This window comes from Sander lucioperca, chromosome 11 (assembly GCF_008315115.2).
Source record: "Sander lucioperca isolate FBNREF2018 chromosome 11, SLUC_FBN_1.2, whole genome shotgun sequence".
NCBI classification, from domain to species: Eukaryota; Metazoa; Chordata; class Actinopteri; order Perciformes; family Percidae; genus Sander; species Sander lucioperca.
The window spans coordinates 9,945,651-9,973,150 of record NC_050183.1 but is presented as its reverse complement, the minus strand read 5'-3'; the positions used below and the strand labels follow the sequence as shown (position 1 = coordinate 9,973,150).

Below are 27,500 nucleotides of genomic sequence, written 5' to 3'. Positions count from 1 at the left end.
AGAGGGTTCACTCCTCGTTACGCTAAGGAACCGAGAGTGGTCATCCAGTCTCTTTGGTAGAGAGAGAGAGAGAGAGAGAGAGAGAGAGAAGGAAAACAAACAAGCATGCAAATGGGAATTATCGCGGCCGGAAAAATTATCGAGCTCATTTGTTTTATCGTGCGATTAATTGATTTATTGACTATCGCGACAGGCCTAAATGCAATGCAACGTAATGGGAGGGGGGAGCAAAAAGTCATGTGAATTAAGTCTTCTTCTGTTTTAAATAAACATAATATGATCAGAATAAAGTCACAATTTGACATGACAAAAGTCATATTATGAGAGAAGCAGTTTATGTTTTTCACAGAAAAACAGCTGCATACCAATCGTAGGGAAATAACATTTCAGATAAAACACAAATCTTTTGCAAAAATAAAGTAGTAATAGTAAATGTAATACATTTACATATGGGGAGTCAGGCAATGCTAAAAATGCACATGCAATCTTATCTACTCAATCTCATGATGGCATACAACATTGTTATATATTATTATTATTATTATTATTATTATTATTATTACTACAAAAAATATTATGGCTTTATTTTTTAAATCATAGGCCATTGGCCAAAATACTTTTAGTTTTATAAAGCTTATATTGATATCAGTATTTCTACAAAGAAGATCCAAACTCAAAACCTATTTGTTTAGAATGGCTTTTAATACGTAGTAGTGGTGTGATTATTTCCCTCTCCTCCTCCTGTTTCTATGTAACCTTTTATGATTTTACTGTTTTCTATGTTTCATTCTTTTTATTGTATGATATGTTGTTTTATTCTTGGTTCCTGATGTTAAGCACTTTGGATACCTGCTGGTTGCTGTAAAGTGCTATATAAATAAATGAAATTAAAAAAAAAAAAATGACTCCATACTATATTCTAAATTTAAGTCCTATACAAAAGTTTACTTACCACACATTGAGCAAGTTGGAGTGTAAATGCAAGCTGTGAGGAAAACGAGGAGCATGAGCCACCCAGTACGGTGTCACTACATGCTGTTCAAGCCAGGCCCGGGCATCAGGCTCACCCACTGGAGAAAGAAAGAAAGAAAGAAAGAAAGAAAGAAAGAAAGAGACAGACACACAATATTATTTTCAATTTCAAAAAGAGCTTCAATGTACACACGCAAATGTGTGTTTATGAAAATGCTGCGTGAGCTGTCTCACCTTTCCATGTAACTGGAACTGTCTTGTTGTTGTTGTCCTGGTCTTCCTGGGGCGTTCTGTCCAACTGGATCCCAGAGTCTTCCCTGCTGATTGGTTGCTGGCTGTCATCATCTTCGCTCTCTTCCTCAGACCACTCCTAAAAAAAACAGGCAAGACTGATTTAGAAATCCATCTGAACTAGACGGGGGGCGCTTTATTTCTGCTGGATTGCCTACTTCACTGCAGCTTTACAGCTACTACACACCAATGGTGCAATACAACAACACACTTCCCCACACATTTTCATGGACAAAATTTCTAAACTTTTCCATGACAGATACAAGATGTATCGGCCATTAGAGAGCCATGAAATATCAAATATCAAGAAAAAATCCAAGCCAATAATTTTTAGAAAATAGGTCAAATGCCTTAAAGTGCCCATATTATGAAAAAAAAATCACTTTTTTCTGGGCTTTGGAGTGTTATTTTGTGTCTCTGGTGCTTCCACACGCATACAAACTTGGAAAAAAAAAACTTCCATGCTGTTTAGAGTGAGATACGGTTTCTGAATGTGTCCTGCCTTCAGTCTCCAGGTGAACTGCTCAAAATCGGCAGGGCCGTCTACGTCATCGGCCGAAACATTTGGTGTGTGCTAACCACTTTAGCTAATACCACATCAGCTAGCTGTTTCTCCAACTTCAGTAGTACAAGGCGGGATTAGCCGGGAGACTTCTTCTAAACGAGGGCGCACTTCTAACTTTGCGTGGAATACCTGCAGAACAGGGACATGGAAGTAGTTCTATACAATTTCTTTTGTAGATTAGGGTGAACGCGTGTGTTGTAGAAGTGTTTTGCCATTAAGAACGAGGTGGCTAACCGCTAGCATGCTAGTGGCAAAACACTGCTACAACACACACAAATTCACCCTAATCTACAAAAGAACTACTTCCATGTCCCTGTTCTGCAGGTATTCCACGCAAAGTTGGAAGTGTGCCCTCGTTTAGAAGAAGTCTCCCGGCTAATTCTGCCTCGTACAGGCCGAAGTTGGAGAAACAGCTAGCTGATGTGGTATTAGCTAAAGCAGCGTTAGCTTCTAGCTAGTAGTCCTTACCTAGCTACTGAGCATGTGCAACTCCCACCAAAGATGGGATAGAAATGAGATGTCTCACTCTGTAGCTAAAACAGAGACCTGAACACAGGGTGAAAAGAGGAGCTGCAACAATGTACAGTACAATAAAAATATGGTGTTTTTTGAAAATTAAACCATGTAAACCTATTCTGGTACAACCTCAAAATACAAATATGAACCTGAAAATTAGCATAATATGAGCACTTTAATAACATCAGGCACATTCTAACCAGAATAAGATTTAAAAACACTGTAATCGCTGGAAGCCGAAATGCGTCTAAGTGATGTTTTTAATTTTATTCTAGTTAGAATTTGCAAGATGCAATAAAGGCACTTTACCTTTTTTTTTTTTTTTTAAAGACGATGGCCTTGGATTTTTTCTTGATGCTCACTGGATCTGTTCATGCCCCCCTACCAAAGAGCACCGTCTAACTTTCACAAACACTAGTCCCAAGAAGCTCTCCAGTTCTTTGGTTTTTCAAATATTAAATGTACACTAACCTGGAATTATTCAAACATACCAGATTTAAACTCTATTCAAACGTAATTTCAGCTAGCTGGCACACAAGGAGGTAGAGATGGAACAAAAAATTTAAAAACATTTGTGATAGTGAACAAAACATTGTCAAGCATTGATGCATATTACAGATACGTTACGTCAACAGCTGCATAAAATAAATATGTGGAAGGTAATCCACGGAAGATTACTGTAACAATTAATTCAATTAAATACAACCAAAATTCCACGACTTTTCAAAAATAATTCAAGGATTTTAATAATTCCATGACTCCAGATTGTCCATGACCATGGGAACCCTGCACCCTTCATGTCCATAAAGGGTGGGTTATGTTATGATTTACTCACAGGAGTATCTGGATATGGTCCAATGTCTATGTCCTCACCCTCCATCAGATATTTGGCCCAGTCAAAGTTGTCAACTTCTTCTGTAGACACAAGATAAAGCGATAATAATGAACTTGGACATGCAAGCATTTTAAAATAATTTAAAAGTTATACTTAGTAAAACTAAGCATCTGTGAGACATCAACTCACCGGCCTCCTTTACCCTGGGTCTCTCAGTAAAGTTTGTGTTTGAGGGGGACCCCGATAATAAGAGCAGCAGTGACAGGACACTGTAGTGTACATCACTCTGCAAAAACAACACATAGCAAACTCTCCTGTATGACATTTTTCACATATATTGTCAGGATGCTGTGGCTTTTGGCCTGAGAAAACATGGCCCAGGAGAATATGTATTTATTGGGGATTTGTCTTGAGGGCAGCGTTAGATCATAGCCTCACTCCACTAATAAGTGTTCATTTTCGGTCAGCCTATGTCTGCGAGACTGCCATACCTTTGTTCCATCTGTATTAGGTAAAGGTGTGTTCAGGAACTCTTCAGTCAGCCTCATCCAGCTTTCTGCTTTACTCACATCTGAGTGGACCATGAGCTTTTCATAGATTCTGAAAAACACAACAGACAGTGTTGTGTAAAAGACCTGTAGTGTAATATAAGGAAGAGTGAAAAACATGATCTTTCTAATGGCAATGTCATGTGTTAATATAACAACTATGGCATCCTGCACACACTCTTTAACCTCCTCTCCTCTGGCAGGCGCTACAGATCCCTGCGCACAAAAACAACCGGACAGAAGAACAGCTTCTTTCCCACTGCCATCACTCTACTGAACTGAGGATAAGAGGGGTGATCCCCACTTCTCTACACATGACATACTTATCATTCCAATATGCATCTTGCACAGTACTTTCCACTATTACTTTTTGCACTTTACATCCCTTGTCTCGATATTATGTCTTATTTGTAATTTTGTATATTATGTTGATATGTGCCTATATGTATATTGTTGTCTCTTTTTTGTGTGTCTTTTGTCTTTTCTTATTACTACTTCATGTCTATTTGTTGAATGTAAAGAGAGTTCAGTTAACACCTACCGAAGTCAAATTTATTGTGTATGTAAGTATACTTAGCCAATAAAACAGATTCTGATTTTATTTATGAAATATAAAACTGTTGTGCGTCTGTAAAATACAGTAGACAGAACAAGGGCAACAAGCACCACAGACTCACTCACCCACTTATACTGCGTTGGACTTTATGGCTGTCCACGTCCAAGTAACGATGAAACCTGTCAAGAAACAAACCTATAACTAGCATACTATAGCATCACTGCTTGTGGCTAACGTTGGTTTACATGTTAGCAGCTGACAAGCTAGCTCCAGTCCTGTCAATGGATATGTCACCTGAAATTAGTCCAGGCAAATTTCAGTGCCAGCTGAAAGTTCTGGTCATCCTCATCCTCGACCCCGCTGATACATCTTATTAACGCTTTCGTTTCTCTCTCTGTCTCCTTTTCGAAGGTGCTCCAGTGTGTCATGTTGATGTTGACAGTGGCGCTGCAGTTAGCTTGACGTTACAAGCATGTAGTAGAACTCGCTTTTGGTCAGTCCTGCTGCTGGCCTGGTGACTCTGCAAGCTAAAGGGCTAGCACGAAAGATAAAATGGTAGATAGTGCCATTTATTTCAAAGGCACGACAACGTTAGCTATGTTTCCACTGATTCCTTCAATTTCACAACCGCGCGGCGTTTGCCTCCAACAACAAACGAGGATGAATACGCATGCGCAACATAAACATTGATATGTTTAAATTTCCATGTAAAAGTTCATGTTTAAAACTGTCAACTTGTGTAGAGAAAACGTTCAATGATTAGTGATAAGAACACACAACCAACAAAATACACCATTAAAAGGAAGCACTAATTTATCGCTATGTCCCACAATCCATTGTACGTTACTCCAGCAAATTACAGTACGTAGCAACCGTGGAACCTCTTCTCTTCAAGGCTCTTTGATATTTAACGGTGCTCACCCTACGTAGTTTAATGCATATATGTTTTTTGTCTGTTTTCACAAAGGGATAAGTACAAACTACACGCTTACTTTTATCGTGCAACGTTATTTCACTGCGTAAGTGTGAACAGGAAAGCGAGATAATCTGGTTGTTTTGTCTTTAAAGGGGCGTGGTTAATCCCCCCCACGTTTATCCTCTCACACACACACACACACACACAACTTCACTGACACTGTAACGTAAGACCGCGGGGCTCATAAACCGCTGTGACGACCGTTTAGAGAAGTAGCTAGCAAGCCCTCTCCCGGCGACAGGAAATGAAGAGGAGGCTACATAAGAAATACTTGGTTTTAATCCTGGCATATTCAGGTTTACTTCTGCTAATCCCGTACGTGTTAGATTACAGGGATAAATCCGTTCATGGACTGCCGCAGCAACAGCCCAGATGCCCAGATTCGGAGAACACAGCGTTGCTATGGGATAACGGTTACAAACTTAACGCAAGCGAAGCGACGGAGCACGCCGTCAACCGGAGCCAGTCTCGGATACACATCTACTTGCATGCCACCTGGAGGACTGGCTCTTCTTTTTTGGGGGAGTTGTTCAACCAGCACCCCGATGTTTTTTACCTATACGAGCCAATGTGGCATATATGGCAGGCTCTGTATCCGGGGGATGCGGCCAGTCTCCAGGGCGCAGTGCGGGACATGATGAACGCTCTGTACCGCTGCGATTTCTCCGTCCTCAAACTTTACGCCGGCTCGCAAAACATCACCACTTCGTTCATATTCGGCTGGAAAATGAACAAGGTGATATGCTCGGAGCCGCTGTGCGATGCGCATAAGCGACACGAAATCGGGCTGGTGAAAGAGGACCAGTGCGCAAAGTGCCAAAGGCGAGACATTAGGGAGCTGGAGAAGGAGTGTAAGAAGTACCCGGTGATGGTGATCAAAGGAGTCCGCGTGTTGGACCTGAGCACGCTGGTTCCTTTGATGAGAGACCCAGGGATAAACCTCCAGGTCATTCAGCTCTTCAGAGACCCGAGGGCCGTGCACAACTCCCGCTTAAAGTCCAAACAGGCTCTGGTGAAGGAGAGCATCCAGGTGCTAAGGAGTAAGAAGCAGACCGACAAGTACAAGCGGCTGCTCGTGCCGAACAACAGGGTGAACCGGGCCGAGAGTTACGTCTCCAGCGCCATGGAGCTCATCTGTGACAACTGGCTCAGTGACATGATGCTGGTGATGAACGCGCCCCTCTGGGTGCGGAGGAACTACCTCCGCCTCCGCTACGAGGACCTGGTCCTGAAACCCATGGAGGAGCTCCAGAGGCTGCTCCACTTCTCCAACCTGTCCACCTTCCCTGCTCTGGAGAAGTTTGCGCTGAACATGACGCGCGGCCAGGGCTATTCGTCGGACAAGCCGTTCCTGATATCGTCCAGGGATGCAAAAGAGGCTATATATGCCTGGAGGGAGCGACTCAGCGTGGTGCAGATCAACCAGGTGGAGGCCTACTGCAGCGAAGTCATGAGGCAGCTGGGGTATGAGAAAAGCAACATGGACAAAACAACATGAGGATGTCATGATGGGGAATCCAGTGGTTAAGGTGAGCTCACACAAAGCAAAGGGGGTTTAATCAACAGGTATGAAGGTTGAAAATCAACAGAGTTTGGCAGAGAAAGAAAACAGAAGAGGGCCCTTGGTGCATATACACATCCTGTTTTTAAACTCAACTGACTCAAGCACTGCAGTCACAGTAGTTTATTGAACTTGGCGTTTCATTTTATTTCAATGACAGTTATTTAAATATATTTAAAACTCATTAGATTAAATTAAACAACTAACATCTTAACAAATTGTGTGTGTATGTGTGAACAGTGTTTGTGTGTGAGGAAGAGGTAGATAGATGGGTAAAAGAGAGCGGGAGAAGCTAGTCTGTTCAGGGTTGTGCATGCTCTTTAACATATACAGGATGTTTGTGGTTAAACAGAAAGCATCTTTCAGGCTCCAGGTCTGCTGCTGTGCTCTGTGGCTGATCCTTGACCTCTCTCCTCCCTCTGACTGAGGTGAAGAGACCAGTGGTGGAAGAAGTATTTAGATCCTTTACTTAAGTAAAAGTACTAATACCACACTGTAAAAAAAAACAACAACAACAACTCTGTTACAAGTAAAAGGCCTGCATTGGAAATGTAAAAATATGTAGTTACCATCAGGAAAATGTACTTAAAGTATTAAAAGTAAAAGTACTCAAAACAGAAAACGCCTCACATTTTAGAAACTGGAAACGATCCAAACCGTTCTGTTAATCAACTAAGTGTTTTATTTATTATTGTACTTTATAAACTACATGTGTTTAATGTGCAGAAATCTTAATGTGTAAAGTAACTAAAGCTGTCAGATGAATGTAGTGGAGTAAAAAGTACAATATTTCTCTCTAAAATGTAGCGGAGTAGAAGTAGAAAGTGGCATGAAAAGAAAAGACTCAAGTAAAGTACAAGTACCTCAAGGTTTTACTTAAGTACAGTACTAGAGTACATGTACTTAGTTACATTCCACCGCTGACAGAGAGAACACATGGGGATCAGTGAACTGTCCCATTTTTATTCATTAGCACTGCAGGCAGCACCATGGTTTGAATTGACGCATTTAAAGTCCCCCTGTTGTTCCTTCACTTGGATGTTTGATCCTCACTGTGCACAGTTTGACACTCACAGACTCTGTTTTCATTTCCATCTGTTGAAGGAGGAACATTTCTCTGTAAGACGTGTGCATACAAGCATGGTTTTGTGACATCACAATGAGTTTGGAAGCCATTCATGGTGCAACATGCAATTTACACAAGTGTGATGTGGAAACTTGAAGCCTGCAGTGCACATATACTGCAAGTTAAAAAAAAATAGCAAGGTTAATTACCTTTTTTGTTGAAAAACCATAGCAGACACATTGTTTTTATGTCATAAAATATGTCTGAATGGGGCCTTTTTATTTAATTTGATTGAATGTGATTTTACTGGCATAGTATACAGTCTTTGATACACACCACCTGTTGATTGTGATGATCTTTGTCATTACAGTTCCGCCTCAGATTATCTGATAACTGTGTTGCGGAGATAACAATGGACTCTGCTCTTGTGTTGTAGATACCAGCTCTGCTAGACACTCATTACCTATTAATGTGTGACTGTGATGCTGTTGCTTTTTTTAATGTGAAACTTTTAGGTAATGAATCACCTGTTAGACTTAACACAGTGTTACAGTAAAAGGATGCATATTTATTTGGATGCTCATAAGCCTCTGATAATTTCAGGCATTCCAGCGTTGCCATTTGAAACACAAGTGACCCCATTTTAACAGATTTTTTTATAGCCATCAGAGCGAGACAGTCGCAGAAATGTTTCTCCCTCCTTAATGAGCGACTGATGCTGTTTAATAGAGGCCTCATTGTTTTCTCCCTGGCAATGCCATGTCCTCTCATGGACAGCCGGGGGGCTGGCAGCGGCTCGCTGGGCCTCAGACTCTGCTGCTGTTAAGAAGGGGATCATTGTATCCGGCTGTCCGTGATGGGACAGAGCTCCCAGCAGCCTGTCACCACCAGCTCTCACAAGCAGGTGGACTGCCTGCAAGCCGCTAGTATGGAGCAGCGGGTTGCCCCTCATGTCACCGCCTCCACCCAGACTCGTGCACTGTAGAGCAGAGATCTCCAACAGGGGGTCCTCAGAGTTACTGCAGAGTCAAAGTAAACTTTATCATTCACTGGGCATCGAGAACCGGTTCCAACTTCGTTTAAAAAAATTACGATTCCAATGAAATCGTTTCTTTATTGGAATCGTTTAGAAAATTTGGTTTTGAAGCCGATCATCGGTACCAAATTTAACATGCGAACGTTTTGGTTTCCGTAGCGGCCAGGCGCGCGTTGTGTTACAGCCATGGAGCACAGGAAGCGGTGCTCTAAAGCGTGGCTGAAAAAGACCGGTAAAACTGTGAATCACCATTGAATCATTATAAAATGTTCCTCTTATCTGTGAAATAAGCATGTGACCCGTTTCAACTCCACCCCTCAATGAACCGGAATAAGGGAATCGATAAGAACCGGAATTGATCTGATTGGAATCAGAGTTGTTAAAATGAAAACGATGCCCAACCCTAGGTCTTACACATCTCCTTAAAAGAAAAGAAACACGACACTTTAAAATATGGTCAGTACTCACAGACAACAGATACGTAAAACACTCAAACAATAAGCAATTCATAACCAACAATACAATTAGTATCTAAAGTGCAATATTCGCAGTGATGAAGGAGAAGTTAAAGTGCCAGAGACAGTTTCAGGCTTTCATTGTGAAGTCTAACTGCTGTAGGCACAAATCATTTGCTGAATCTCACAGTTGTGATTTTCTGCTGCAGAAATCTACTGTTTGACCTGCTAATGCTTCTGAATTTGTGATTGGGGCACCAAATTATTGTTCGTTTTTTGAAAGTTTGTTTTCACAAATTAAAATGTCTTAACATGAATTCAACATATTATTAGCAAATATAAATCAGCCTATTTGGGGGACAAACGCATTGCTGATAGGCTTACTGGCCGATAGCTAAGGTAGTCACTAAGGTAGCCATCCACAGATATAGTTCATCCTAAGGATTCACTGGGCCACATCTATGTTTAACATTGTTAACAACAGTGATTTATAAAATCATGCCAACAATTATTTTAATAGCTTAGTATTCCATGTACTAAAAGGTATGTATAAAGGCATCAGGCTGCCCACACATTATTGTAGGCCCAGTTTAATATGCAACTTCATTTTATTCAATATATGTAGTTGGGGGTCCCTTAAAATGTTGAAGACCCCTGCTGTAGAGCTATTGATGGAGGTCATGGACATTATTAATCCTATTGAGTGTTTGTGGTCCTTTGTGGTCCTCTGTGCGTCAGCATGCAGTTTTATAATAACTTAAACATTTTATTTTAATCCTCAGCTGACTTTTTTTTTTGTTTTACTCTTCCAGGGGCCCGGTATTCAACGCTGAGGGCAAAAGGTGGAATAGCAAAACAAGCAGCTGGAATGTGGTCCGCTGGGAGCTCCGAAGCATGGCTCTTGGGTTTGTTTTCCTTCAGCCGAGGCGGCTCGATGAACTGGAGAAAATCCAAGTGGAAAGATCAGCCAATCACAGACAGATGCATTTTGAAATGGGGAGAAGGCAGCTTATTTTTGTTTTTTTTTATTATTATTTTACATGTTTAACACCAGCAGGGTGTATGCAGATAGAGAGAATGAGGGAGAGGAAATAAACAAGAAGAGAGAGGTGAGGCTGCCTCTATCCTTCTGTCCCTTTAAGTAACCCTAATCCCTCCTCAAATCCCCTGCAGGCAAGTGCCATAAAAAGCCTCAGATGGGTCCTTCTTGGGAGATGACTGCCAGGATCCAGGGTGGCAGCGTTGGGTTCGCTCTCACCTGCGTTGCTTACCCGTCCAGCCTAAGACTTAACCGCAGTTGGCTCACTAACAATGCCAATGTAGAGAGCTTTGAAAGAAGAAACTACAGTATTTTCTGGATAAGAGACCTAACTGAGAAACTATTGTTCCACCCCCGGCCCCTCAGGAATCCAGACAGCTGCAGCGCCCCACTCACGTGGGTGTGAAATTGTTTAATATCCCCCGAACGTGTCTTGGAGAGCTGCCTCCGTCCTCTGCCAATGAATTTTTTTTGCAGGTTTTCACAAACACAACAGACGGTACTGATTCATATTGTGTATCATTCTTACTGTTTATAGTTTTTGTCTTAAATATTGTAAAATGCTGTGACGTCCCTCCGGCTAAGGATGTGTTGAGAGAAGGGGGTCAAAAGTTTACCAGCATCCACGTGTTCAACTTTAGAAGTTGGTTCTGTAATTATTGTTTCTAGGTTGGAATGCCTGAAGATGTTCTGTTGCCGAAGAAAGACATTATTATTTAAACTGACCTCAATAAAGAGTTGGTAAAAACTAGAGGAGGGAAATGTGTGTGATTGCTGTGCACTTTGATGCTGAGGCATGATTTTTGGATGACTTTATAATCACATGAAAACGTATTCCCCTTAATGTAGTGGTTGAGTCATCCAATGAGAGTGTATGGGAGCTTTAAAACAAATCTGCATCAGACTTAAATGTGTTACAGTATATAACCCGGGAAGGGTTAAACTCAAGGGCTGGACTGGACTTATTGAAGGTGCTCCGAAGATGTTTCATCTCTCATGTTCGAACTGAAGAAATGTCTTCGAAAGCACCTTTAACCAAGTTCATTTGCCCTGTAGTTTAACCCTTCGTGGGATATCTATGACCTGGATGACTGAGAGCCTTCAGATGTTACGGTATATAACTGCACATGGTATTATAATGTGCGTATTCACAGTTGATCAGTGTGCATTAGTGCATATTTTGAAATCTGAATGGAGTTTGCATACTCATACAATAGATGCCTATGGGGATTGAATTCAAATATCAATAACTAAAATATATCAAATATAACATTTACCTCTAGGACAACATAATTTGACATCTGAATCGTCTTGGTGGCATTACAAGTTAACAATAGGAGCCAATTATGGAGCATAGGGGTCTCTTTAAAAAGTCATGTTTTTTTTAGGTATATCTATGAAAATTTATTAAACTTTTATGACAATGCAGGAGATGTGTAACGTAAACAGTTTTCAAGTTACAGGTGAGCACAAATGCATGTCAGTTAACCCTAAAGAATGCAAACTGCCTTTGAGTGCTTCTTAGACCAACATGAACACAAGTTTGTAAATTTTTATTAACATGTTGACATGCAAACCATGGTATGGTAGAACCAGGCAGCCAGTTGCTACTAAAAACAACAGGTGCACATAGTCACATTTGAGCTACATCTCATATTTCTCAGGTACACAGAGAGCATGTAAATATAGCCAGCAAGACAACTGACAGCACAACAGTCTGGCGATAGGAGTGCACATGAAGGTTATGTAAGAGTCCCACGAGTGTCCTCTGCTTGAGGTAAAGTGCCAAACTCTGCTCGTTTATTTTCCTGCAGCCACCAGTTAGGTCGTCCATGATGTTGCTGTCCATAAGGTGCTACTACGTCTCGAGGAAAAACTGTCTCCTGCACGTGGCGACAAATGAGAGTACTTGGTCTGTCTTTTTTCTTTTCCGTTAATAGATATAGCCAGAATGGAAAGGAAATTCTCAACAGACATGATCAAAAATCACAATTCTGTCTATTTTTGGAGACAACATATCTGCTGTAAGTTATATTGTATCTTGAAGCTGTGTCTATATCACAGAAGAGATGATGTAAGCATCAGTCCAATTCTAACAGGGATTCAATAAGGGATTCTGTTAATGTCCTGGATAGGGAAAAGCTGTGAAAAGGAGATGTTAGACAGAGAGCACAGCTCCACATTACTTCTCATTCCAGCTAGAATTTAAATAGCCATGGTTAAGTGCATACAGCTTGGCAACAGCTTACATAACTAAATTCATTTCCTCTTTGGAGGTCCCCAGTGAGCCATGAACACTTGTGTGGGGCTTCTCCCCTTTCACAATCGTGCCTTTCACACCTGCCCTTGTGTACTCATACATAAATGCAGCAGCCACTGTGTGCAGTGCCGTCCAAGTAGAAAACAAAAGGCGACACGTGCTGTGTGGTGAATTTAAAATGGGGAGCGGTACGGATGTCTAGACGTGGTTAAAAGGGAACACAAAATGTGTCAAGTTCCGGAAAAATGAAAGAACAAAAAAACCTCCTCCTAGTACTCCCAGAGCGCCAGCCTTATGGGCCTGGGTACAGCTCTGTTAACCCAGAAAAGTCTCACAGCTAATACGCTTGTATTTACATTTATTAGATAAAAGCTAAATATAACATCTAGAGGAGAGGGAAATATGACCAAATATTTTCCCTCTTAATCATGCTGCGCAGGAGGAAGGGTTCACGAAAAACGGTGAAGAAATGTAATAACAAGGTCACATAAGAGTAATTGATGCAGTATAAATATTGTACAGTTCACATGGAGCGATGCAAATCAACCTGTAGGAAAACAATAAGGTTCAGTGTTCTGTAGTCAAATGCCAGACAGAGACTCATGCAGCAGGTCACTGTCGTACGGAAGAGGATCAGGGCCACATGTGAAAAATTTAGGCTATTTGAATTCTAATATTCTAAATTTAGAATTTTGAGAAAAAAAGTCAGAATTCTGAGTTGTTTTTTTTGGTTGTTTTTTTAAAGTCAGAATTCCGACTTTAAACTCAGAATTCAAAAACATTTTTCACATGTGGCCCTAATCCTCTACCATACTGTCTCGTATTGAGGATTTGCATGTTGAAGATAACTAAAATAGATCTTGAAACCAGTTATCTCATTAGCCACAGGTGAACTGATGTCATCATACTGTAGTAGTGCTGCATTGGATGTCACACCTGCCATGAACACAAGATCTAATCTAATGTTGAGACAACGTGCAGTAATAGGGTACCAAAACAGATAAAGTCAGATAAATGGGTGATCAGGTTTTTTGTAATCAAAGCTTATATCACATTGTCTTTGTGCAGTGACTGCCAATGAGTGTGTCTGCGAAGTGTTGTTGCTGCACAATGAGTTTTAAGCAATAGTTCAACATTTTGGGAAATAAGCTTATTAGCTTTCTGGCAGAGTTAGAAGACCATTGCTGCTCTCATGTCTGTACAGTAAATATCAAGCTACAGCTAGCAACCTGGCTCAGCTGGAAGGTAACAAAACCCACCTTTAAAGTATCATATATCCCTTAATCTTTTTTAGTTTTTACACTTTGTTTTTTGTACAGATTAAGCAAGCTAATTATACTGTAATGTGATAATTAACTAGCTTTATAGGCTCTTGTAGGTGGAATTGTTTACCTTTGGACTGAAATAGGCTAGCTGTTTCCCTTCGGTTTCAGGTCTTTGTGCTAAGCTAAGCTAACTGACTGTACTGTAAATATAAAGCTACAGCTAGCAACTTGGCTCAACTGGAAGGTAACAAAATCCACCTTTAAAGTATCATATATCCCTTAATCTTTTTTAGTTTTTACACTTTGTTTTTTGTACAGATTAAGAAAGCTAATTATACTGTAATGTGATAATTAGCTAGCTTTATAGGCTCTGTTAGAAGGAATTTGTTACCTTTGGACTGAACTACGCTAGCTGTTTCCCTTCTGTTTCAAGTCTTAGTGCTAAGCTAAGCTAACTGGCTGTAGGCTATAGCTTCATATGAGGTATATTACAGATATGAGAAAAAGTATTTCATTTATCATCTAACTCTCCGTCAGAAAAATAAATTCCCCAAAACTATTGCTTTGACATAATCATACACAAAAGCATTACATCATGTTCTACAAAGTCAGTCTATGGGATTTTGTTTGCTAAATTAAAATGTATGCTGACAAATAATGTAGTCTTTAAAAAAAGGCTTTAAACAAGAATAGGACTGCACAAATTAGAAATCTACGTCCGTTAATAATACAGCTATGAACTAAGGTGAGACACTAGATTATTACAAAGACATAAATTACCTGTATACTGGTGATTTATGAGATCAACTCATCTTATCATTCTGTTTAAGTGCTAATAATATCAACAGATTTTTGAGGTTAATATATAAGGTAAACAGCCACCATAGACACCATTTTTAAACACTGCTGATGCAGGTAAAGGGTGAGTACTGCTCGGTGAGGTTACGTGCAATCTTTCTTTATCAAGCTCCGCTGGTCAGTGTTTTGTATCAATGGCTGCTCTTCTTGTTAAGTTGTACGTGTCTGAAAGTTTGAACACTTAAGTTTAAAGTTGTCAGATACATTTTATTAATGATGGAATATAGCGTGTCAGGAAGGTGGCTAAATAATGCTCCAAAGTTAGGCTACATTTTGGCGAGGGAAAGACTGGCATGGTCATTTTCAAATAGGTTCCTTTACCTCTCACCTCAAGATATCTGAACGAAAGGGGCAGCCTCTAGCTCCCCCAGTAGAGTGTGCACCCCATGTAGGCTGAGTCCTTTGCAGCGGCCAGGGTTCGAAACCGACCTGCGGCCCTTTGCTGCATGTCATCCCCCCTTTCTCTCCTCCATTTCCTGTATATCCACTGTCACTATCAAATAAAGGGAAAAGCCCCAAAAAATAAACTTAAAAAAAAAAAAAGATATCTGAATGAAAACAGGTTCAATGGGTTCCCACGAGTCTCCCCTTTAGGGACGTGTCCACTTTATGCTAAACCCATGCAGTTTGGGCAATAACCATGCAGTTTTTCTCATGCAGTATAAATGTGGTATTTTCACCTATTCTAAAATGGCGTATTTGAATATTTTTGCATACTGGAATCTGCATCTTGGAATTGCATACATTGGGTGTGTCTGGAAAGCTGAGACTCTTGTGGATTCAATGAGAGACTGGGGTGGGGACTAACATTATCACACATGAATACAATTGGTATTCATGTGTGATGATGTTAGTCCCCATAGCAGCCATTTCAATTTAGTGAGACCATTTTCTGAAACTTGTGTCACTGTATATAATGTTGTGTCGTGACCTCTTGGATACTCACAGCCTCATGAAACTGTACAACCACAAACTCCAGACCTAGGGCACTCAGAGGATGTATGGCTTTCCTAGGTATACTGACCATAAGGGGGTTTCTGAGCAGTTTCCAGAACAGAAGTGGTCAAATGGTTAAATTGTGCACCAACTCTGTGTAAAAAATAATTATTAACCCAAAAACTGCTGCCACAACGTATGAGACATAAGTGAGCATGACAATGGCCATCATAAACTCTACTAAGCTCTTATACACTTTCACAATTTAATTCATATTTATATCTGACTTATAACTAGAAATACTTGACACACAGCTCTGAGCTGCATTAATCCTCAGGTCCCCAGCTTTCAGATGCTGTATACCACTTCTATGTGGAATCTACTGTTGACCTGCTATCACGCCCTAAACATCCCCCGTCCCCCACCCCTACCCCTCTAGGAAAAGGGGGGTGGAACAACTAATAGATTACCGAGAAAATTCTTAACAGATTTATTGATACTGAAAATAATTAATAAAAGGGATGCATCTGATCATTTTAAATATTTTTTAAAATCAGTAGGCAATATAGAATTTTTGCAAAGCGTTCCAAATTATGATGAAGACCTGCTCTTTATTTCACAGTGCTGAAATTGCTCAGAGGGCACATCTCATGTCTGTTGTTTTAGGAAATCAGCATCATCTCATAAGAAACAATACAATTAGCATCAAAACCCTTCTGTTCCTTGTTCATGTTATCGTTATGAAAACCAGCCCAGCACACAGAAAAACATCCAGTTCAAAGACTCGATACACATTTGTAACAGTCATGGGATGTAATGCACTGAAAGAAGCGGTCCCACTAGAGAGGAACAAAGCTCTGCATTGTAGCTATTTACATGCTCACATTCTTCACCCGTTACTTTGCCCATGACGGGCTGTGTAGGCTGAGAGGGGAACACATTCACTGCCTCTCTCTCTCACATGCCACAGTCTCCTCCACACAGATGCGTTTGTGTGAAATAAAGGACATCCTCACAAACATACCAAACACTGGTCATTAGCAGCTTCAGATGAATGGTACAAATATGCCAGATAACTCGGTTTGATCTATAAACTATTCAAGTTTGGTTAGTGTGGCCTCATTTCTGCACCTACATGTAGATGGGGTGTGATTGCGGAGAAGCCACTTAGCATTTTCTCAGCGGTGTACTCTGAAACTGATCAGATCACATGCTGAGCGAGAGAGGGCTGCCAGGCCTTTTTTTTCTCTTCTTCTTTTCCACTCCAGCTAAACATTTTCAAAAATGCAGACTGAATCTCGCATGTGGATATTTTATTTTGTCCTCACATCCTGCATAAAGGTGTCCCTCCTGTTTCGGAAACCATCAGTAAAATCGCAGTATAACAGCACGATCTCCTGACGCTCCAGAGGATACATGACTTCTGGAGATTAAAAAAAGAAAAAACTCCAGCTTGTAATGAGGATGAAATGCTCCTTGAGCTCTGCTCCCGGGCCTGGAGGGAACCCTCCCCCTCTTGTCTACTCCCACATCTCCTCTCTGTCTTATCTCTGAAGGACTGGATGTTCTGCCCGCAAGATGTGCTGGGGGGGGGCTGAGGGCGAGGTGGTCTGGGGGTCAGGTCAGGGAGGTTGGCGGTGCAGGCAAAAGGAGGGCGAGGGTCAGATGTGATCCTCGATGGGGAAAACCAGGCGCGTGCCGCGGCTCAGCAGTTCCTGCTCGCGGGAGTCCAGCTCGCGCTCCAACGCCTCCTCGGAGGTGCTGCCGCTCCTTTTGCCGTTGGCGCTCCAGCCCGAGCCTCCGGCTGCGTCGGCGCCACCGCCTGATGCCCCGTTGGCTGTGATGGCAGTGTCGCCGAAGGTGAACGTCAGGTCGCTGTCGTTACGGAGGTCAGAGTCATGGTCCCTCAGCTGCTCGTGGTTCTGAAAACACATTCACAGTGGAACATGAGGGAAGGGATGGAGAACATGGGGGAGTCAGACACACACACACACACACACACACACACACACACACACACACAGAGTGAGTGTGGTGTGAACAGGTGGACAGACTGACAACAACAATCAACAGTGCAAAGGCTCATAAGGGACACTGTGGATTTACAGAAGGGAAGAAAGGAGACATTCACTTAGTGGCCTGTACTGCAGCAACTGTATTTCAAAAAACAAAAACCATAGGAAACCACAGGCTGCACAATAACATGCAAACCAACCATACAGTGAACTAGTATATGTGCTGCCAGTTGTGAAATGGACTTGAATTGTTAGAAAAATGAGACACCCAATTTAAAAGCACAAATTGCATGCAGGGTGCTGAAGTACTGAATAGCTCTAAAATTGTAGCATGAGGTTCTCCCAGCTCTAATTGACTGGCTGACAATCAATAGTCTGCCCATGTCCCCGGGGGGAACAGGATGATTCAACGTCGGGTCAACAGGGATGAATCAAATGAAAGGACCGGGAAAAAAAAAAAGAAAGAAAGAAAGTAATTACATAATCCCTTCTCTCCAACAATTATCCAGAAAGGGAAATGGGGGGGGGGGAGAGAGTCCTCGTGTAGTTAAAAAAAGTATGGTGACTTAAAAAAAAAAATAGTGACACAAATGTTAAATGCAGAAGTAAAAAAAACCATTTAGATTCATTATAAATGAATATCAAATGCTAATGTGTGATTGTATTACAATGAATGTGGGCACTGTAGTTTATTTTGAGTTGATCCCACATACACCGTTGTGCAGCTATCAATACTACAACATGTTAACAGCTGGGAGCAGCCACACAGCCCACATGAGCAGCGTGACTCGTCTATATGTCAGCTGCGGTTCATCTAGAGATTCAAGGTCTCTATTTTTTCTGTGCGATGCGTGATTCACAGCTAAAAAAAAACCAGTCAAAATGATCTTTTGACAATCATATGTATATGCAGAATATGTCAGACAGAATTAAAAGCCTTCTAGCATTTATGTGGACAGAATCCCTTAATTTCTTAACAATTGGCTTTTATTATGAAATATATGCAGGACAAACTCAATGTAGAAAGATAGGGCTGGCAGTAGCAGCAGCAGTTTGTGGCACAGGCGTTATCCTCCCTCCTTTAGAGAGTCTTTTCAAAGCCTTTTGGCCTTTCATTTATAGCACACGTTACATTTATTGTTACATTTAGGGTTAGGGTTAGTTAGTTTTCAAAGCTTTCAAGCCTGAAAAGTATATTCTACAACCACATTTTAAATGTTATACAATTTGGGGTTAATGGAAACCAAAGTTATCCTGTTTGTGAAACATTTAATTCCCTCCCCATTTCATTATATCCATGACCGAAGAGGAAACCATGCAAGGAGCTTTATTTAATCCTGCCTCTCCCCACTTGGCAACACAGAGCCCTGGACGGTCCTGATTATATGAACAACCACCTAAATTCATGGCGCGCCTGGCAGGCGGCTAGCAACCCAACAGCAACAAACCAGGAGAGGAAAACATTAATGGATCCAGAGCTTAGGACAGAACTACATTTAAATGACAGACAATCTACAGTATGTCTACTTTGCAGTAAAGAAATGCAATTTAGATTTTATAACCCGACAGTGCAAGGCCTTTTGGGTTACTGTGAAAGGAGAGTATAGTAGCCAAAAGCCTCCAAGTCAAAGTATTTCACAAAAATGAAAAGGGGAATTGGCCAGAGTATGGTGGGTGTTTCTGGTTTTAAAATATCAGAGCGTAGTGTCTTTCAGAACAGTGATCATCATTGAGGTGGCACTGAAAAGGGCCTTTTGTAATGCAAAAAGGCTTCTCAACTGTCCATTTTTTCCTCTTGCTGAAGCGTTGTGCTTTGTGTGTTACTGGCAGGCACTGAGAATACTTTGACGCTATTACTGTTTTCCTGAGAGAAGAACCAGTATCAGTATTCACAGATAGCCTTTGCAATTGATCAATGGTTTTGCTATACTATTTATTTGCTTCCGCATTGCAGAACAGTTTCCTCTGGCCTCTGTGATTACTGAGATATAATAATAGATTTATTTCTTTAGTAACACAATTTCTTAGACCTTTGTATACAGCCATGTCATTATTTGAGAAGCTTCTAATCACAGTTGGTAGAGCTAGATCCTCCTTTGTTTCAGAAGTTTTCGAATTGACTCATTTACCCAAGGTAAGGACGATTTCCTGTTTGAGTTCTTCTGTTTTTTTTTTTTTTTAGTAACTTCCCAAAAATCCCCTCCACTATATTCATACGTTCATCACAACAATCATGTACATTATCTTTATCCATAACTTTATCCCACTGTATTTTATTTATTTCACTCTCCAGAGTTGGAAGATCGTTTTGGGATGGTTAGTACATAGGGTTTGGATTGACTGGGAGTTGGAAAACATTTTTTGTCAACTTCCTTGATGTTCAAATCATGTTATGATCAGATGTGCCAGTCAGGGGCGCCTGGGTAGCTCAACTGGTAGAGCAGACGCCCATATATAGAGGTTTACTTCTTGACGCAGCGGCCGCAGGTTCAACTCCACCCTGCAGCCCTTTGCTGCATGTCATTCCCCCTTTCTCTCCTCTTTCATGTCTTCAGCTGTCCTATATAAATAAAGGCCTAAAAAATGCCCCAAAACACAACATGCCAGTCAGAAAATGATATGACTTAAGTATTTGTTCTTGACTGATGGAGAAAATTAAATCAATGTGTGATCTGGTAGAGTTGGTGTAGCACCTTTAGTAATTTGACTGAAGTCATCAACATTTTGAGTGTTCTTTTGCTTTTATCTAACCAGTCAATGATGAAATCACCAAAAATTAAAACTTCAGATTTATGGGAGATTATTTTAAGTAATTTCTCCAGATTATCATAAAATGTCCTGTCACAAGCAGGTGGATTATATAAAACCATAATCCGAAAGTGCATACGAGGCGATAGACAAACATTAAGACAGAGATATTCAATTTGCACATCGCAATCTAACGTAAATTCTGAGCATTTAAATGATCTCTAATGTAGATTACAACTCCCCCTCCTTTACCAGTTTTCCTGCATCTGTACCCAGGAACATCAATTAAACTGGTTTGAATCCTACTATGAAGCCAAGTTCTGCAGTGAATGACTAATAATATAATGATAATATTTGGGGTGCCTATTGTTGTGGGCACATAAATAAAGAGTAATGTCAGCAGTAACTGATCTATTTAATTGTAATGGTATTTTCAGAAACAAAGTGTTAATGTTGCTTTCCCAGGTTAGCTCAACCTATAATCAATATACCGTTTTTTAATTTTTATTTATTTTATTTCTTTTGGGGCATTTTAGGCCTTTATTTCTATAGGACAGCTGAAGACATGAAAGGGGAGAGAGAGGGGGAACGACATGCAGCAAAAGGGCCGCAGGTTTTTATTTTTATGGTAATTTGTTACAGTGTGCACATGAATGTATAAATAGTAATGTCAACAGTAACTGATCTATCTCATTTTAATGGTATTTTCAGAAACAAAGTGTTAATGTTGCTTTCTCAGGTTAGCCTATCATTACCTGTGCAGGTGGTAGGGTCCAATAGGTGAGGCTGAGTTAAAAGAGCTTCAGGAGAAGGGAAGATAGAAAGGACTTGGTGGCTTGCTTGTGAGGTTGCCGTTTTGTTTGTTTGATGTTATTTTGCCTCAGTTTAAAGTTTTTGTATTTCTCAGGGTTTTGTGCCCTTTGCTTGAGTATTTTTTTTATTGTTTTGTTAATCAACACCACAGTTTTTGCACGTTTCCAGCTTCCTGTCTGATTCTTTTGGGCGACCCCCCACTTCATGGGCCTTGGAATGAGGTGGGGGTTTGACACTTTGACTGGATAATATGCAGTGAAAATATATTTCTACAATGTGAACCTACATTTTTCACAGATCACTGGTCATGTAGGAGTGTCACTGTGTATTAGTGCATACTGTTATTTTAGTGCATGTGGACACTCACCTCATACGCCTGGGGGCTGGTCAGACAGCTCGCCAGCGGCCCACAGTAGGCGGGCAGAGTGGTGGTGAGAGGCGGGCCGCTGTGTGTCAGAATGGGCTTCAGGTAACTGGGCAGTTATTAAGGGACAATGACCCAAAGAGCTCAACGAGACTGCAAAGGCTGGTTTAAGTGTGAGTATAGTTAATATAGTTAATATCCCATAGCTGTACCACTTCTAATATGACATCCCTGATAAATGATGTACAAGCTTTAAACTAATGCTTTATTAAAAGGTTAATAAATCATGTATGCTTTAAAGATCAGTTATCACTAGACCCAAACAGAATCTGCAGATCTTTTTTTTTTGTTTTTAGCAGTGATCCACAATAAAAATCCGAGGAATTTAGATTTTCTAATTGGGGTGGAGATGTGTTAACATTCTAAGTTTTATTTCAATTTGTTTTAATTCATTTAAGATACTGCAGATAATCGACGAAAATTCTGCAGAATTCTGCATCTGCAGATTCTGTTTGGCTCTGGTTATAAGCCATTAATAAGAACTTGGGTTGCTAGGTAGGTTTTTAATGTTTGATTAATGTGTGTATTTTAGTGTGTGAATTTTCATAGTATGTGTGTATTCTTTTAAAAACTCCGTAAAATGTCTTTGAGTGTTGCAAAAAGCACTATAAAAATAAAATACAGTATTGTAATTATTATTATTTGGTGTAAAAACTGTTCTAAAACAACCTAGCAACCCAAATGTTGCTCTTATTTGAAAGGCTTATAACTGATCTATTAAGCATTAGTAAATCAATTATTAACTTTTACTATTACTAAATCCATTAGTTACAGCTTATCGAGCCTTTATATAAAAAGTGGTACCAAAATAACTGATAAAACACAGTTTGCAGAAGCTAATTCCAGCTTAGTCTAGCAATCGACTTTGAATAAAACAGACCGCGCAGTCAGTCATTTCCCTTGAGAAGTTCTCCTCCTGCAGAAACTAACCATAAAAATAGTTGCATAATGTCTTCAAGCAGGATATATTTGGAGTTTAAATATGTATGGGATTCTGTGAGCAAAGTCATTTTGTGATGCTTTGCAGCAGTGCACCAGAGAGTGCTCTTGTTTGTAATTAGTCAGGCTGTATTGCATTCTGGGAAACCCAATGCCCTGTTCAACTACTGGTCGAATCACGGGAGCCTCTTTTGGGCAGAGAGGCTGTCTGCTCCCTGTCAGAACATGTATGTTTGAACAAAAATCTACCTCAGTTGTTGAAATCAGCAGTCCACTGCACAGTTGGCCACCCAGAAATAAAATCACTAAAGTCCCCGCACCAAAGCCCTGTGTCATGTATATTTACCTCAGCCTCTGCAGTGCTGGGACTAGAGAGAAATCCACTCTGCTTGCCTCAGCTGCGTCTAGCACATGTCACCAGGGAGAAAGTGTCCGCTGTATAACACAGCTGCTCAGCTCAAACGCAGGTACACAATCAGCCACCTGGGAAGGCAGTTGTTCCGGAGAGAGGGAAGGAGGGAGGAGAGCACATCCTCTCTCCTTCTAAACACATTTACGTCAGTCTGTTTTTGCAGCCAGTCTGAACAGGGACAACAAATTTGATGGGTTCATGTATATTATTGTGATCCCATAATCCAGGATGATCCAATAAGGACACTGGTTGTGATTGTGACTTTGATGGGTTGTACCGTGTACAAAGGGAAAATAGGCCCTGGACAATCATCCCATGCACCAGTTCAAACAATGAATTACCTTTAAAGCAAATGATACATATATTTTCTTTGGTTCTGTACAGCAGGGCACAGTAAGGATACTTGTGATCAAAGGTGTACCACAGTCTGAAGAGCCACGCACTCTCCTGTTTGGTTTTACTTTGTCCTTCAGCCTGGGGGCCATCCTGGAGAAAGACATGGAAAAATCAACATGTTTTCATATTCAAGATTTGCTCTGTGAAAAAGATTTAAATTATTGTTGCAATCAAGCTGTAATGATTGCGGTAATTCTTACTCAGTAAATGTGGTTCCTTTGGTTGAGTTTCATTCTGCTTCTCATCTTAAAGCATAATTATTTAAATTAAAATTATTTATCGCTCTCAGACAATGAGTCATTTTGTATCTGACAAATGGAACTACTTCCATGTCTTCGGACTTGCTGACTGTGCTCCGCGTCGACATAATATTGCAGAAGTAAAACTGCTTCAGCGGCAGGAGCAGCGCTGACCTAGTCTATATCCACGACGTTCCACTTCCGGGATAGCTCCGTTGCCACCGGAAATTCTGCTGGATGTCCCTCATTTCGGCCGGATGTCAGTTACCTTCCGCTTTCTTTGTGTTGGCGTTCTAACCTCTGGTGGATTTGTGAGGACTATGGTTAACTGCTCCTCAGATCTCTGCAGGGTAAATCCAGACAGCTAGCTAGACTATCTGTCCAATCTGAGTTTTCTGTTGCACGACTAAAACTACTTTTGAACGTACACATGTTCCACCAAAACAAGTTCCTTCCTGAGACTATTTAGCAGAGGCACTGTGGCTCTGCTCGGTGCCTAGCCATGCCCATGAAGATTGTGATTGGTTTAAAGAAATGCCAATAAACCAGAGCACGTTTTTCGGAATGCTATGTGGAGTAGCCAGACCCACCTCCGCAGCGCTATGGAGGAAGGTCTGGCAAAGCGAGACTAGCGTTGACCTAAAGCGAATAATAAATGAGTTCTGAATGAGATCCTCACCCCCTGTAAGACCTGGAAGCTGTCTCCACACGGCCCCGCGTCTTGATCCGGGTCCACACCAACACTGTAACACAGGAACAAAGTAGAAAGAAAATATATATATATTTTTTAAACACAACTATATAAAACAATTATTAAAAATGCAATTTATCTCTGAAGTAACTAAATTACTACAAACACTCTTACAAATGTGGCTAACATTTGGTTAGATGCCAATCAGCAGTCGTTTCCAGCCCCTTATACTGTCTGTCTGTAATTTCCCTTCTTGTGAGCTCTGCTGTTTTTGACATGATTTGGTAGACTGTTCACTTTGAAACAGAAATAATCCTATATCTTTTTATGGCTACTGCACCTGCAGAATGCAGATTTGTTCTCCTTGTGGCTCAGATACAGAGTCTTTAAAAGCCCACACATCAAAGTGCTAACTGCTAGACCTTATAATGGCTGAAAAATGCTGTAAATTAGCATTTAATCCAAGACAAACTGAACAAAAACTGTGAGAAGCTGAAGGATATTTCACAGTTTGCATAATTCAGTGTATCGCAGATGAGGGAGAGATTTGGAATAGCAAATAACTTTTTGGCTTGTGATGCAGTACAAAAAACCATAACCTTGTGTAAGACAAGCTAAATTTTCACCAATAGGGGAAATCAGTTATGTATGACTGCCATCAAAAACATGCTCCATTTTCATATTTTTCCCTCAAACTAAACCAGAATTAACTACACACTAAAAATCCCTGGGTCAAAATGGACCCATTTTGGCTCAATGTAACATTGACGCAATACCAGAATCAGAATCAGCTTTATTGGCCAGGTCATTGGGTCACCAGTAAAACCAATCAGTGCGTTGTTATTGTTTTGTATCATTGTACTGACAACCCACTGTGTTGGGCTTAACTGGTGCTATAAAGTTAACCAAGTATAAAGTAGTGTCTGTCTACTGTCTATTCATTCTATTACTATTTAACGGAATAGTTTGACATTTTGGAAAACCGCATATTCACTTTCTTGGTTAGATGAGAAGGTTTATTCCACTCAGGGGCGATTCTAGGATCAGACATTTAGGGGGGCTCAGCCCCTAATGAGAATGTGACATGGATACAGTGCCTTGCAAAAGTGTTAACCCCCCCGCCAAATCAGTAATTTCATTAGTCGATAATCTCTGAGCTAGCTACTGAACAACAATGTCAGTTAATGTTTGTTGACACTATGATGGAACTAAACCTGACACTTTATAAGTCATAGTAATAATGACCAATTTGACACAATGTTGTAACATTCAGCAATTTTAGTTGCTTACGTTTCAATCTGGGTTCTAATCTACACCATGAAATGACCAACTTCTTCTCTGGGGACTACCAACGTTAAACTTCACAACCGTCTCCTGCTCTCCCTCTGACAGATCAGATAGAGACTCAGTCAAAGGCAGGAGTCTGGCACAACCTCCTCTGATTGGCCAACACTACGTTTCTGTTAACCCTTTCCTTGACGGGGTTACAGATGCGTAGCATCAGCGAAACCCCCCCCTCAAGCCCTTTGAACCTGTAATTGTTTGTCAAGACAAAGTCGCAAACTCTAACTTGAAGCACTAAAATTAAAAGATTAAATTTAAAGAAAACTTAAGCCCCCTCAAAAAGGGTCTAAAATCGCCAATGATTCCACTCTAATGTCTCTAAATATGAAGCTACAGCCAGCAGGCAGTTAGCTTAGCGCAAAGACTGGGAGCAATAACAGACAGACAACAGTGATTGTCCACAACATAGACATCTTTAAAACCGCGACCTGTATGTTCCGTGGTTTAGATATGAGGAACCAATGCTTCTGTGGGTCGTATTTCCTGCCACTGTTAGGGGCGCTAATTTATTGATTGCATATGGGTAGTTTTAGAGGGTAGGAATAAACTACCTCTATAATTGTATGGATTAGAAGACTTGTTGGCGGGTAAACAGCTAGCCTGGCTCTTTTATGGGGGGTTACATGCCTTTTCTTGGCCAGGTGCAATCACTTACTAGCTGTTTCCATTCTGTGTGCTAAGCTAAAGTTAACCAGCTGCTGACGGTTAGCTTTATCAATTCCTTTAAAGTTACTGCAGCACATATTTTCAGTCGTCAAAGCTGGACATAATTCCCCCCCCCTGGTTTCTCTTACCAACAGAGAAGGATTAAACTCAACACAAGCAGATTTTAAAGGGGCACTTTTAATTCACATAAACTCTGAGTGGAGCAGTCAAGTCTAATCCTTGTGGACAGAGGCCAAGGCAGAGACGTGTAGCCTTTCATTGTGCTACATCTGAAACTACAACTGACACTGTACAGTAGGAAGTGTAACTCATGTGCATAGTTATCTTTAGTCTTTTCCATGACAGCCATGCAGAGGCGATATCTCTTCTGAGGGAATAAGGAACAGCCCTTTCTTCTGCTTTTCACCTTAGCAGCTTGAGAAGGAGCAGGGTATGGGTATCCGACTTGCCTTTTAGGACTTTCTCCTCTCATAACTACACACACTTAAGGCCCTGACACACCAACCCGATTATCGGCTGTCTGACAGTCTGGCGAGGTCGGTGACTCGAGCCTGTTCGGTGTGTTCCGTGCCGTCGTCAGTCGAAGCAGCCGTCGGCCTTCATTTGGGCCGATTTGACACGTTGAATCGGAAGGCGGGCAGTCGGACTGAATGACCAATCTGATTGGTGGAGTGCTAACCCGGAAATGACAGGCGGGATGAGCGTGACTAGAGTCTCTCAAAATCTGACGAAAATCTTTTAAACTGACCTTTGTCGATCTGAAATTAACTGCATGGCCTATTTCTCTCTTAAAATGTTTTCAGAAACACATTTCAGTAAACTATTTTCGTAAAATATGAGATCGGATTCTGATCGAGCCGCCAGGATGGTCTGGCTTTGAAATTCCGGAGAAGACAGACCCACGTGACGCATTCGTCCAATCAGCTTCCGGTTTTCATTTTTGGACAACAATACAGATTAGCGCTGCCTGCTGTTATGGAGACATATTACGTCTCGTCGCTTTGGTGTGTTCTGAGGAACTTTTTTGACCAACTCGGGGAGACTGATCAGTCCAACTGCCTTTTCTGCCGAGGGACAG

General features: G+C 40.9%; 3 protein-coding genes and 1 long non-coding RNA gene across 7 annotated transcripts in view; 2 read left to right on the top strand and 2 right to left on the bottom strand.

Moving 5' to 3' along the window:
• tubgcp5 (tubulin, gamma complex associated protein 5) overlaps positions 1 to 5,232 on the bottom strand; it is a 19,015-nt gene extending 13,783 nt beyond the window's left edge. The window contains exons 1-7 of one of the 2 annotated variants that reach the window (XM_031309454.2): positions 4,578 to 5,232; positions 4,409 to 4,462; positions 3,671 to 3,779; positions 3,369 to 3,465; positions 3,180 to 3,259; positions 1,207 to 1,342; positions 953 to 1,070 (exon numbers count right to left, since the gene is read on the bottom strand). In XM_031309454.2, the coding sequence (XP_031165314.2) occupies positions 953 to 1,070; positions 1,207 to 1,342; positions 3,180 to 3,259; positions 3,369 to 3,465; positions 3,671 to 3,779; positions 4,409 to 4,462; positions 4,578 to 4,711 (728 nt within the window). In that variant the 5' untranslated portion in view covers positions 4,712 to 5,232. The remainder of the gene's footprint in view (positions 1 to 952; positions 1,071 to 1,206; positions 1,343 to 3,179; positions 3,260 to 3,368; positions 3,466 to 3,670; positions 3,780 to 4,408; positions 4,463 to 4,577) is intronic. The other variant, XM_031309452.2, reaches the window with a different exon arrangement.
• A 36-nt stretch (positions 5,233 to 5,268) lies between these two features.
• Positions 5,269 to 11,167, top strand: chst7 (carbohydrate (N-acetylglucosamine 6-O) sulfotransferase 7). Its single transcript, XM_031309457.2, has 2 exons — positions 5,269 to 6,788; positions 10,190 to 11,167. Exon 1 carries the CDS (start codon positions 5,504 to 5,506, stop codon positions 6,755 to 6,757), a length of 1,254 nt encoding a protein of 417 aa, XP_031165317.1. The 5' UTR covers positions 5,269 to 5,503; the 3' UTR covers positions 6,758 to 6,788; positions 10,190 to 11,167.
• Positions 11,168 to 12,534: 1,367 nt separating this feature from the next.
• Positions 12,535 to 14,441, top strand: LOC118496279. Its single transcript, XR_004898829.1, has 2 exons — positions 12,535 to 13,640; positions 14,266 to 14,441. It is a non-coding gene; the product is annotated as an uncharacterized LOC118496279 (long non-coding RNA).
• A 1,860-nt stretch (positions 14,442 to 16,301) lies between these two features.
• The window catches only part of slc9a7 (solute carrier family 9 member 7), a 39,889-nt gene continuing 28,690 nt past the window's right edge, over positions 16,302 to 27,500 (bottom strand). For 2 of the 3 annotated variants that reach the window (XM_031309455.2, XM_031309456.2), the window contains 4 exons: positions 24,401 to 24,464; positions 23,490 to 23,572; positions 21,679 to 21,784; positions 16,302 to 17,657 (listed from right to left, as the gene is read on the bottom strand). In XM_031309455.2, the coding sequence (XP_031165315.1) occupies positions 17,397 to 17,657; positions 21,679 to 21,784; positions 23,490 to 23,572; positions 24,401 to 24,464 (514 nt within the window). In that variant the 3' untranslated portion in view covers positions 16,302 to 17,396. The remainder of the gene's footprint in view (positions 17,658 to 21,678; positions 21,785 to 23,489; positions 23,573 to 24,400; positions 24,465 to 27,500) is intronic. The other variant, XR_004898828.1, reaches the window with a different exon arrangement.

Coding starts and splice junctions, on each gene's coding strand:
- chst7 (XM_031309457.2), top strand. CDS start 5,504: ATGAAGAGGAGGCTACATAAGAAATACTTGGTTTTAATCCTGGCATAT.